A 14,231-nucleotide genomic window follows, 5' to 3' on the forward strand; every position below is an offset into this window, starting at 1 on the left:
CATCTTCACACACGGTCAATCAATAATCTTCCAGAATGAATATATATTGTTTTTATTTATTCGAAACTTCTGCTGAATAACTTGTTTCACTATTATAAAAATATTTACATCCTTATATGTGAAAATTATGCATAAACAACAATCCTGGTCAACTATTATTTCTTTGTTCTATTGCATAAAAATTTTACTATCAATAAAAATGAACAGTAAATAATTTCAGTCAAAAACTGTTTTTAATCACTCTAAATTTTCCGTTAAAATTTTTTGTTCGAATTACAGAATATTCAAGCCAACAATTTTTCATAAAATTTCGAAACCGGTTTTCGAATAGTAATTTTTCCAGAAAACCGGTTTTCTAAAATGTCGGTTTTTGTATATACCCTACAACCACCCAAACCCACTTGTTTATTATCTGGCTTCTCCTTCAATACCTGATAATTCCCTTAGGCGTCTGAAAAGAAGATGGTCCCGAGATCTTCTCTAGTAGCATTATTGGAGTTCTATCAATGGGTAGATTCTCTACATATTTGTATCATGTCATTTTATATCTAATAGCAAATTTATTAGTCGTATATAATTTCATACAGTTGTAAATAACAATAAATAAATTATTAAAAAATAAAACTTTTAACTTATTATAAACAACTTTATTTTGTTTCCTTTTTTATTGGCATTCATTAATAATTAATTTTGCCCAAATTAAAAAAAAAATCTCTTAGCTTAGATAATTTCAACAGTAATATAGGTTTCAAAATTAATCTTGTGTATAATACAGTATAAACTTATGTTAGTTACCACATAAGTTAACTACTAGTTAAATTATGTTAGAGTTTTATGTTAAAATAATTGTGGGTGTAATGTGGTCCAGGTGGGGTTTCCTCAATCATTTTTATTGGTTTTTATCAATTATCTTGAAATTATTTTAACAGAACATATATGATCACCTTATCCGTCCTAACAAAATACCCTGATGACAAACCCTTGTTACTAGCTAGTAACGATCCGTTAATTGTCAACCAAACGTTTCAATGCTAACAGTAGAAGTGTGCTTTCAGGCTCGTATGATTGAGATGAATCATGCCAATCAATCACTTTTTCCATTAGTTGGAAATCTGTGTCGTCCTGTTCTGTGTTATCTTTAAATCGTCTTCGATGTATTCTAGTTGAAGAGGCAAAAAGGAGAAAAAAACAAACAATTATTTTATCCTTATTTTTGATAAATTTAAGGAAAAATATATACAGTTAAGAGTAAAAATTGATGACTCTGTCAACCATAGTTAGGGAGAAAATGGCGGCTGTTCAAGATGATAAAATACTAATGCATTAATAAGGTGTAGATAGTTGACCGTAGATTAATGCTTGAAGAAGTTTGTAGGGGGGTGCGGTCGGCAAAGAACAACATAAATAAACAAAACCATATTTATTTATTTTATGCCGACGTTTCGACCTGAGTTTCAGGTCTTCATCAAGGGTTATGGCGTAGAGTGAAGATTGGTAACTCGAAGATTGGTAACTCAGTTACCAATCTTCACTCTACGCCATAACCCCTGATGAAGACCTGAAACTCAGGTCGAAACGTCGGCATAAAATAAATAAATGGTTTTGTTTATTTATGTTGTTCTTTGCTGATCGCACCCCCCGACAAACTTCTTCAAGAAGAAATGCATTAATAACATATTAATAATTAACGTTACACTATAGCGTTGATGGTAATTATTTATCAAGCTTTTAAAAAAAATTATATCAACATCATCTATTCTACAATTTTTAATTTTAGCTTATAAAAAATTTAGAGGTTTGTCAATTATAAAACTGATATGTTATATGATAAAGAAGGGAACAGTTATGACTGAACAGTACTGAACCTGACGGCCATTCCTCATGTTGATTGTAAGAACAGCGATGGAGGTTGGCATGTAGCGCTCCATCCATCTTCTTTTCGTCAGAATGATAAATGGTCCTGTTAAGACATATCAAATTCCTGGGCCTTTTCCATGCCATTAAAAGGAGTCGAGAAGATATCAAGTCTAATGTTGCAAAAGCACGTAAGGGAGGAGTGGAGGAATTGTGCAGAGTGGATAACCTTTATATTTTTACACCTATTAATTTATGACATGGGGGGGGGGAGCGTTCTCTACTGGTTACCGCCTATCCTAATCTTGGAGGAAGGAGCATAATGGAGGGGGTGCAGGTCGAGTGACGCCAGTAGGCGGGGTCTATTTCTTTCGTAGGCGTGGAATCCGTATGTCATATTTAACAGTAGAGATTTGCTGCCACACCCCGTATGTCAGTATGTCAGAAATGGTTAGGTAAGAGAATAACAAAAATTAATAAGTTTGCTCACATTTTGTTGCTGATATTTCTGTTTTGAATTAATATTAATTTTCAGTTATTAAGATTAAATATTCTAAAAAATAATGTTTACTACGTTCACTTTTTTTTTTTTAACAAACATCTTTCTCTATTACATCAGAAGCAATTATTTATTTGTATCAAACTTAATATTTTAATGTTTTATGTCAAATAAATTAATTTTTTTATTAATTGTTCCTAGAAAACGTTAATTGAAAAATTTAAGTTAATTCAATTTGATATTTATTCCTTACTTCTTAGGACAGTAAATATATTTTAGGATTCTTAATATTCACTTTGAAATGAGTCAACGGAACAGAGGATGGAGCACTATTTCTCGAGAACGGCTTACTGGATTTTCATTATTGATATACTACAGTGTTGGAAATAAAATTTACAACTTCTATTCTTTTAAATTTGCGATTAAATTTAAATTAAACGGTTTTACAGATAATTACATTAATGTGCAAAATCTCTAAAATTGCCTTCAAGGGGCTTGGCATAACCCTCCTTTTTTTGTTTAAGTCAAGATCCCCAGACTGGATTCGAACTGATTCCTCAAGCAGACTCGAGGTTGCTTAGGTAACACATGAACTCTCTGGGCTACAAACGGTATTCGCAGTGGGTAGGTGAGCACATCACTATTACTAAATTTCTATTGGCCATACACGTTTCCAATACGTGCTAAAATATTGCATCAGACAAATTTACTATACCGTGCATTTTTTGTCGATTATTATGTTAGTGAAATGTTGTAATTTGACTTCCTTAGAATATAAGAAAGTACGTCTTCCACAATGATTGTGTTTAACTTAATTATTTATATGAATAACTCACTATTTGTTTACATCTACTCGTGTAATAGTTTATATGTTGGTCTATCACGTTGATTGGATTGAGCGATACATTACACAGTAACTGTTAGTGTTACTGTGTGCAATATTGTTTCGCGATGATTCTATGATATCGGTATGAAATTTAGTCAAGATAATGAAGTAAAGTAATGAAGTCAAGATAATGAAGTCAAGATAATGAAGTAAAGTAATGAAGTCAAGATAATGAAGTCAAGATAATGAAGTCAAGATAATGAAGTAAAGTAATGAAGTAAAGTAATGAAGTCAAGATAATGAAGTAAAGTAATGAAGTCAAGATAATGAAGTAAAGCAATGAAGTCAAGATAAATGTATTCTGTACTTCGTAAGGAAGTACTGTTACTAGACCGACTGCTGTGTAATAAGGTAATTTGGTCAGATTCTCGACCACCAGATTTCCCCCCCCCCACTAAAGGTACCCACTTTATGAGGCTGAGTGGACCCCTGAGGGCTCTTGAGAACACAGGGTAGACTCATGGCTACAGTAGCAGAATAAAAAATAATCTGCCACTAGCGGATTCGAACCAGGCCCAATGGAGTTAGTCGCACAGTGCATACGTAAGGGAAAGTTGAGGAATAGGATCAACTAGATATGAACCCACACAGTTCCTGAAAATTTCATAAAAAATGACCGTATAATTTAAAATTTGAAGAAGATGTTCAGGGTTGTTTTAGGGTTTATTTATCAGTCTGTTTAACCTATCGTCTTGAACAGCCCTGATGAAGCCCTTAAAAGTAGGCCGAAACATCGGACAATAAACAGTTTGTTCTTTTTTACCTCAACCCTGGCCATCATCTTAATAATTTTTTATGTACTCTACAATTTAGTTGTTTTCTGTATGGACTTATTACCTAGTTCAATGATTTATTACCTAGTTTAAAAGAAAAAAAAAATTCCTACTATAAAATGTGACAATAATAAGGAAAGATCAGTTTAATTGATATCAATCTACTGACTGTTGGAATAGTTAATGGGGGCCACCTAGCAACCTGTTGATTGCTACTTGTTGCGTGAGGTCGGGATTCACTTCCATTCTTTATTCACTGCACACAAGTTTTGTATCAACTTTATGATTCGTTTTTATGGATTGGCTACTGTTATTTATTTACAACAGTGTATCTTAACCGGTTGTCTTTGGAGTGGTGAGTAATTATTCGTAGAACTGTTTTATTGTTTACCTTTCCTGATATAATAAACAATAATAAAGGGCGACCCATTTTATGAATAATTTTATTTACATGTGAGCTATTAATGATGTAGTGTTAAATGTAAAAAGTTTTAACATGCTAAAATATTATAACTATACGATTGTGCCTCCCTAATGTATAGGCCATGTTATATGTTTAAGGCAGTGGAGCTACTCGCCGAAAATCTTCGCTTACAGAACATTTTAATTATTATTTTTATCCATCTATTTATTATACTGAAATAAATAAAATTAAAAACTAGATTGTTTTAGGTAAGTAGAATAGAGTTTCTACTATGATGTACTTTACTTAGTACTTCTGTTGTAGCTCCTTAACCACTGATTTATAATAAACTATTGTTTTAGCAATCGTCTAACTGTCTACTTTCTTCAGCATTCCAAATATATAAATGTTATATCGTTAGTTTTAATTAGGTCGAATTTCAGAATATATTAATATTTAAAATACGGAAATACATGATGCTTTAAATGTCAACAATTTTAACATGCTAAATTTATAGGATTATGAGAATCCCAAGTTAAAGGCCATGTTATATGTTAAATGAAGAGGAGCTCCTAGCGGATTTTCTCGGCAACCTGTTTTGTAATCTTTACGAGATATTAAAATACACAACAGTTTCATCACATAATTTTTCCTCCACCCCACTTTTTCATTTTTCCCCCATCATTTTATCGTAATTTTTATCCATTAATTTATTATATTTTAAAAATGTCCAAAACAAAAACGAACTACGAGGTACTAACCTATCAAAACGACAGAAGACAAAATGGTGTTGAGCTCAGCTGGTCTTTTGAATGACGTCATCCTCTATTTAGCAGACCTATTAACAGACTATCAACTACGTTAAATGATATATCGTTTTAAAATGCTGAAAGGAGGAAATATTTCCTCTATATAACACACTATAACATGTTAGACTAAAGATCGTAAATGTTAACATTTCGTCATAATGTTAGCATTTCAGTATTGTGTATATGTTTCCTGCAGTAAATGTTGACTGAAAGATTAATTTATGACAATTTTCTTTCTTGACAATAACTACTAATGCTATAAAATGATTTAGTGTTAAAATTTCGAGGGATTCTTATGCTTTTGTTTATATATTGCAACATTTTCAATTCCACTTCCCACGTATTGCCTTTGTGCGAAATTTCAAAATTTAATTTTCTACAGAAATGAACGTTTTAAGGTTACCTGAGTCTAAATAACTAAGTCTCGTAAAATTGTGTGTCTATAGTATAGTTATTGAATAGTTGGGTTTTTTATTTCACTTAATCTATGTATGAGTATTTCAGTGGGCAGAATAACTGTATAAAATCATTACACATAATAAAATTAATTTTATTTTAATTTTACTATATTAAAACTGATTTTTTTTTATTTTGAGTTTTCCAGCACTAAAATTGAATTTTTTCTAATATTGAATTTTCTAGTTCTACATACTGGTGGTTTTTGAAGTGGTATATGACTTTAATGTAGAAACTTATTCTATTAAATCGATCAACCGACAGTAGCATTTTATAAAATCGATTTTTCGATTTTCCCGAAAACCGATTTATCAATTTTGATTAAATTCGGTACATGAGTGTCAAATTAAATAGGGTTTAATATCAGCTACACCTCATTGAAATATTATAACATGGCTTAAATGAAGATTTAAAAAAAAAAGAAAGAAAAATATAAACAAGAGTTCGAATCGGTAAATTCGAGACACCCCCCGATCTTTCCCAGTTTACATTCGTATGTATTCTTTACATGAGCCAAATTGATATTAGTTATTATAACCTCAAGAAAACTTAATATAAAACTTTTTATAGCAACAGAAGAATAAAAAATTTTCGCCTTTAGATTTTTTTTTTTTTTTTCGAAAAATAGCAATAACTTCAAAATGAGTCCACTAATCTACATAAAACTTGGAGATCTAAGTAGGTTGTTAAGTGAAAGAGGTATGATGCAAGCACCACACCAATTTTTTTTTTCTACTTGTTTTTCAAGCATGGTGGCTGGTCGAATTTCACACAACATATATATTCAGTTTACAATGTATAATGTATAAACTTGGGGACCAACGGAGCTGCAGTACTTTTTAAAACTTTTTTCTTATCTTCACTCCGACAAATAAAAAGAATGATATTGCAAAATAAAGTATATCATACTTATTTCTTTTTTAAACTTTCTCTTGAGAATTTCAAGAAGTCCGTGAGCAATCCTCTTTTCAAAACTTGTAAACTTGGATAAAACGGCTAACAAGCAAAAGTAGTTGAAGAAAAAGTTTTCTTTATATTTATTCAGGACTTCATTAAAACATCTATAATTGGGTTTGAGAATTTCCCGGTAGTCTTATAAATTGGACAGATTCATTTAATTACTTATTGTTTTAGAGCACAACAGTTTCTTTCATTGAAGGGAATTCTATTCTTTTCTTGTTATTGTTTATTGGAAACTTCGGCATGAACATTTGCATTCAAATATCTTTCAATTTCATTTAATACAATTTTCCAATTAAATTAACAACAGTCAGAATTGTTTTCCGGACCCCTCAGTTCACTGTAATATTACATAAATAAATCTATTTTTTTTCCTAAAAGACACTACTGTGTGACTGCAGTAACATTTGTGTATTTATTTGTATCCTGGACAGAGTGACAAGAGAGAGAGAGAGAGAGAGAGAGAGAGAGAGAGAGAGAGAGAGAGAGAGAGAGAATTGTTGATGAAAAGGCTTTGGTTCGGTAGTAGAGGAACTATCCTTCTTGCAACAAGAGTTTTTTTGAGTGGCTGTCGAAAAGAACCAGTTTCGGAACATGGCGGAAACCATTATTCTGGACTAACTGGGAATCCTGCACCATTATTTATATTAGACCCTGGCTCCGTATTGTCAACTCTACGAATCGAAGTATTGTAAATATATCCGACTTGTCACAAATAATGCTCTCTCTTCCCTTTTGATATTTTCAATAGCCTGACAGATTAGTGTGCTGTGTATTAGCAACTCTACGCACGCTCGCAATTTGTTCTTCGAGTTCTTTCTTTATTTAGGAGTAAGATGAAATATTTTAGTGTATTGATGAAAGGAATATGGTCCGGGTGCGGTCAAAAAAACTCAAATAGTAGAATTATACTATTTTATTGAGCCAACGTTTCGCCCCACGTTGCAGGGCTTCGTCAGGGCTAAAAAAGATAAAAACACATAGTTACAAAAGGAGAAAAAAAACAACATAAGTGTACAATAATAGGGGTATAAAATGGGACAGAATGCATACATATTTCATATGTATATGCATGCATATCATGTTTACTTTACAAATTATTTTCGTTATTGTGGCACAACTGCCGTCCCCACTCCTCCCAATACCAACGGTTACTTTTGTTTTGACTGCCGTCAAAATAGGTATGCATTCTGTCTCATCATTTAATTTGTATTCTTTTTACAACTCTTTATTTGTATTTTCTTTAATATTTCTTTACTTATCTATCTGTTACTATTACCCTTTTCATTTACTATTTACAACCTTTAATTTTTCTTTTTATATCTTACTTTTTTAAATTTTATACCCCCTGTTATTTTACACTTATGTTTTTGTGTTGTTTTTGTTCTCTTTTTTTTTTTTTTTTTTTTTCTCCTTTGTAACTATGTGTTTGTATCTTTTTTAGCCCTGACGAAGCCCTGCAACGTGGGGCGAAACGTTGGCTCAATAAAATAGTATAATTCTACTATTTGAGTTTTTTTGACCGCACCCGGACCATATTCCTTTCATCTTTACACACGGTCAATCAATAATCTTCCAGCATTTTAGTGTATTGTGTATTTTAGAATGTTAGGGTAAAATTATCAGTGGTTCAGATTCATTCATTAATGATGGTTGGATACAGGGAACTTAGAAAACATATTGAAAACTGTATATAAGTACTTCGGAGGTATAGGAAGCCCTGTTTTGTGAATAAGTCCAATAGTATTAGTTCATAAGTATAGCAACTAACACTAATACTTTATGTTTCATGATGGGGTTGACAATTAATGATATTATGAGAGTTAAAAATTAGGAAATAAAGAAGAAAAGTATGAGTCGAACTCATACTTTTTAACTTATACATTGTAAAAGTTAGCAACATCACACCAATATTGTCTAACTGACGGGGCAGGGTGAGGAATAAATAGAAATTATATAAACTACAGGACTAATAATATTGTTTTTTTCTCTCTATGAAATAGAGGCCAAATATATCTATAGGATATTAAGTATCACAGAAAAAAAAATTGAAATAATTTTAATATTATTGTCAGTAAATTTAGAAACGACTATGTTTTAAATAATATAAACACAGAATTAATTTTTAATTTTAGTTTAAAAGACTAGGATTTTTAATCTATGTACCAACAGAAGGAAAATGCTAGCCGTCATGATGGTTTCATGTACGTCGTCATTTAGACAAAAACAAACAACACTGATTTAGCGATTCACACTTTTTAGCTGTTTTTAAATTATTACATATTTATTGTAAAAATAATTTTCATTATTTTGTTTAAAAAAAGAAACCATGAAAGCAGAAAGTACAAATTTGCATTTATATTTATTTGTATTTGTATCGGGGATATTGCGATCTTAGCAGAAAATATTATTTTGGACTTCCTGGGGATCATGGGAATTAGCTCGGAGATTATTCATTGTTTTATTTATTTATTTTAATTTGTAGACCTGTCTATTTGTGTGTTTTAACTTATTTATTCATTAAATTATTTTATTTTATTAGTACTATTGTTTATTTTTTTAAAACTTATTTATCCATTCAAATGTTTATTGTAACCGGCTTTTTATTATATTTTCCTTTGAATCTATGTGTTGTTCTCGTAGAATGTATTTATTTTTTCAGTTTTCTAGACACTACTTGCATATCTTATATTATACATATCTTCTTACCTACATGATATTATATTTCATCTGTCACTGTTTTCAATCTACTACCATCCAATTCCACGATTATCGATCAATTAAAAAATTTTTTATTATTCAATTATCAGTTATCAATTTTTATCATTTATGATTTAATTCAATATTTTGTATAATTCTAAATTTGAGTGTATACTATTCCTTTTCAATTATATGTTTCTCTAAATGTTGTTGTTATCTCTTTTGTTTTATAGCCCTGATGAAGACCTGAAATTCAGGTCGAAATGTCGGCATAAAATAAATAAATATGTTTTTGTTTATTTATATTGTTTTTTGCTGACCGAACCCCCCGACAAACTTCTCCAATGTATTTATTTGTTTGTTTTTTGGTAAACTTATCTACTGCTGTGACATTATTAAGGGGTCTGATCTCACATTGCCGTATAATATTGAATTTGTTTAGCGGGTCACTGGAGAGGATCTAGAAGGGTGAATTCGGGGGAGTGAATTTGTTGATCGTGTAAATTAAAAATTGTGAAATGGTGAAATTGAAGGAACAGAAGAGGGAAAGAAAAAAAGGAATGAATTGAAATATTTGTATTTGGCGTATAGACTAAAATTGATTGTAAAAGGAAAATTTAGGGGGAAAAAATTGTTTTCTTTCTATTTTATTATACCATGTAATTATATGTAATTTATACGTCCGATTTCGGAATGATTAGTACGCTGTGTATGTAGCAACCTGATGTATTTGGGCAGCATAGATGAATAAAGTATTTCTCTCTGTTTGTAGCAATAAATGTTTATAATTGATTTTTAATAAAAGTTTCTGTAAATCCCTGAGGACAAAGTGTGGTACTCTGTTCAAGAAAACCCTATTCCGCCTTAGGTAAGTGGATCTGGTCAGGCCATGATTTTCGGTCGAGCTTTATCAAATCATATCTCGATCCATCTTCCGCTCCAATCACCGTTTTTCAATTTTCTTCCCTAGCTCCATCTACTCAAGTGCTCTTTTCTAAAGAAACAATGGATTATTAATGTTTTCTCTCCCTTTTGCTCAACTTGTCAATTATCACTTTATTTATTTTATTTTTTTTATCAAGAAAACATAGTATCTGCTATGTATTAACGCGAGTTGTAGGAAATGTTCCAAACTTTCTAAAAGTTTGGGAATAGATTGCAAAAAAAATAGTAACAAGGATTCTACTTAAGCTTGGGTGGGTATGTGATTTATGATATTGTAGAGGTACTGAGTATAATAGTTTCCGGTACCAAGTTAAGAGGTGAGGCACTCTACCTCAGAAGCTATAACCGCAAATTTGACTTATCCTTAGTTATATGTTTATCGTTTATAGTTGCCCACGCTCAGCGGAGAAGGGGGTGAGTTAAAGGAAAATAAAAAAAAAAAAAAATAATCGCAAAAGGGAAAAAAAAGGACAAAACAATAAAGAATAAATTACTCCTTAGGCGCCACGTTATTTTTTCTTGGAAATAACGAAAACCCCGAAGCATTGTGCCCATAATATAGCTAAAATATAGCACTATACTAGCAATTGTTGAATTATGACCACTGGCGAATATCTTTACATGCAGATAACAGAAAACCTAGGGGTGTTACCTACCCACCTGTTGAATTATCGTAATATTCCGTGAACAACAAAAAAAACAAGTAAATTAACAAGTTGAAAGCAGAGAAAGAACTACAAAACTATATGTACAAAAGTTTAATAATAAGAAGAAATATTTATACAGAGAATGAAAAAAGGAAAAAAAAGAATTCTGATCAATTAATAAAACAATTAAAACTATTTAAACTACAAGATTGACTTAACTTTAACTTAAATGCTTAACCTTAATAACTATATCTGCATTATTATTCTCTTATCCAGGACATGCTGAAGAAATGTCACTGCACTATATTCCCACTTCTAGTGTTAGTGACCGTCCATTGAAATAGAACACCATAATTTTGAAAAACAAAACATATAAGATGACATTTCTCATATGGTGATATTTCGGTTCAAACAATAAATACAGAGAGCCTTTAAACTATTAGCACTCCACATTTAACAATCGTAACGTGTTCCAAAATCAAACTGTCACCTTCACAAAACCAAAACCCACTCGTCTAAAACATATCGCTCGTGTTTTGTTTTCACCATGACAACCGTAACAAAGCCTTTCGACAATACCTGTACAATTGGTAAGGTAAGCTGGATAGGATGTGAATTGGCAGGAAGATTGGCGATTTTAGGCATTATAAATTAAATCACTATTCAACCCTTGTTAACTCTATATTTTATATATTAATTTGTAAATAGTACTTAGTTGCTATTAGTGTTTAATTTAGTTACATTTATTTTATTTTAATTTGAATATAGTTATTTGAAAAGAAAAATATGTATTTATATTTGTGTTGTTATAATTATGTAAAAGAAACAGTTGCTAATGCTTGGCAAAGCCTAATTGATGCTGTATCATTCCAGACGATTCTGTTGGGAGACTCTGGCGTCGGGAAGACTTCGCTATTGGTCCAGTTTGATACCGGGAAGTTCCAGACCGGCACATTCTCAGCAACCGTTGGAATAGGATTCACGGTAAGTCCTCTGAGATAACTTGCCAAGGAGCTTCAATAAGGTAAGCTACTATATATATACTAAAAGCAAAGCGCACTTTGGGAATCGTATCAAAAGGTAAATAATATATTAATAGTTCCATTATGAAATGATTCTTCAACTCTTTTAATTTATTTAACAAGATGAATATTGGGAAGATTTTGGAATGAAGTAGAAATTTCTTTCCACACGACACAAAAGACACGTGTTTACATCGGGACCTGCTCGTGCTATACTGCAGGCGTCCCGAGTGTATTTTTACGATTATAATTAATGTGTGGAAATTGTGAGACTTTCCGCTAATTAACATGCATATATTTCCTTCTATTTATAAAAATATTAATCCCTGGAGGGGCAGTTAGGTTAGTGTGTTAGGTATAAATTATTCATCTATAGTAATATGAAAACAGGGCATTGGGGTGGTCTCATGGCTTATATAATATTATGGCTTATCTGATGAATGAGGTTTTCGCCACCGCGGTGACGTCTTCCAGCCGCTTTCTCGTCCAGGTTGTGCTGTGAGCGAATATGGTGAAAACCATGTGATCGCCTGGTGTCTGAAAAGACGTCTTTTCCCCCCAGAGGCTGGCCAGCGTGTCCTGGACCCTGGCGTGATGGTAGGTGTAGGCCAGGTCCTAGCTTGCATAATGCATAGGCTGGGGCGGCATTGCAGTCACAGCGTCTTCGGAGCCTTCCGGTATCCGCGGAAAGGGGGGCATCAGAAAATGAGACCCCCGACCCCGACTTTATATAAATCCAAAAAAGAATGGTAAAAATCGGATTACTTGAATCCGACAACACGATTTACGGAACGTCGACGTATATACTTTCTTAATTCAGAATTCATATAGTATATACATGTTTGTACATATGACAACTATTTTTAATACGTTATCGAAATAAGGTATTAAGTATTTATTATGTACCACTTGCCAGAACAGATTATAACCGATACAACATTCAGTGGAAATATGAAATTTAGATGTTATCTTAGTTCCTAAGTGGAATAATAATTATTTTTAATATGTAATAATAATGTGAAACGCTACAACCCGTGAAGGATCAGGGGTTCAGTACTTTATGGAAGTAATTTTTTCTGGAACAACGGCGAAAACCTGGAACAAAATTAAGTGTACCTTTATGAGACTGAGTAGACCCCAGGAGGGCTCCAGAATAAATACCTGCCTCAGATAGATTCGAACCCAGGTCTTTTGAGTTGATAGTAGACTGCCTTACACAAAGAGCTACCGCGTTCCTTAAGTTATTTAGTAATCGTTAATTAAGTCATTAGAAATGTTTCGACAGGACTATTTTTGTATGTAGGGAAAAAAACTGTTTTTTATTATACCATGTAATTATATTTAATTTATATATGTCCGATTACGGATTGATAAGTATGCTGTGTATGTAGCAACCTGATGTATTTGGGCATCATAGATGAATAAAGTATTTCTCTCTCTTAACTTCTTTCAGACCTTGTATAGGTGTTGTTTGGGAGAAATTTGCACCTTGATCATTTAATTAGTTTGTCATAGGTGTTGTTTTTATAACTAGCACTGTACTTAATGCAGTATAATCCACTAATGGCTTACTTTATAATTTTGATTGGCAATACTTAAAGTACAGCAAACGATGAAAAAAAAAAGTGCGGGAATAAAAAAGGATAAGCAGTTCTGTTTTTTAAACTTGTTTGGATTTTGATTACCATTATAAACCTAAATTTCCAAAATGAACCCGCCAAGTATTTATTTATTCGGGAAAAAACTAAAATTATTCTTCAAATTTTTGTTGTCATTAACAAAATTATTGAGTTTTGGAATTAAAAAGCTAATAGGAAATCACGTTTTAACTCTTTTTAGAGCCGGGACAAAAAGAGGTCCTTATGCGAAGATGCGAACCGGCCGTTTCACGATTTTACTAGGGTTTGGTAAGAAGCTCATAAAAAACAAAACAATATTTGCATAATTCAAAAAGTAATTTATTAAGGACGGAGTAGAGAATAAAATAGTTATCAATTATAAAATATTATGATTTAATTTTGAGTTCTCTCGCAATATATTGGCGCTGGCACTTTCAGTCAGTGCAGACAATGATAATAATAATGTTAGTAGTTCATAAAAAAAAATTTATTAAATAATTAAATTAGTGTTCGTTTTTAAATAATAGTCAATAAGTTTACATTTTTCTAAGTAATTTTTACCAAGGACAGAACCAATTTTAAATATATATATTAGTACATATTTACCTATTGTATTATTTTGTACAGTTGTAAATTACATTAAATAAATAATAATAAA

General features: G+C 31.6%; 1 protein-coding gene across 1 annotated transcript in view; it reads left to right on the plus strand.

Moving 5' to 3' along the window:
- Rab26 (RAS oncogene family member Rab26) overlaps positions 1-11,916 on the plus strand; it is a gene marked incomplete at its 3' end in the record, with an annotated part of 54,535 nt that extends 42,619 nt beyond the window's left edge. The window contains exon 3 of the mRNA XM_014429711.3: positions 11,806-11,916. Within this exon, the coding sequence (XP_014285197.1) occupies positions 11,806-11,916 (111 nt within the window). The remainder of the gene's footprint in view (positions 1-11,805) is intronic.
- Positions 11,917-14,231: the final 2,315 nt, after the last annotated feature.

Source organism: Halyomorpha halys, unplaced genomic scaffold (genome assembly GCF_000696795.3).
Source record: "Halyomorpha halys isolate HHAL.00 unplaced genomic scaffold, Hhal_1.1 Scaffold816.1, whole genome shotgun sequence".
Taxonomy (NCBI): Eukaryota; Metazoa; Arthropoda; class Insecta; order Hemiptera; family Pentatomidae; genus Halyomorpha; species Halyomorpha halys.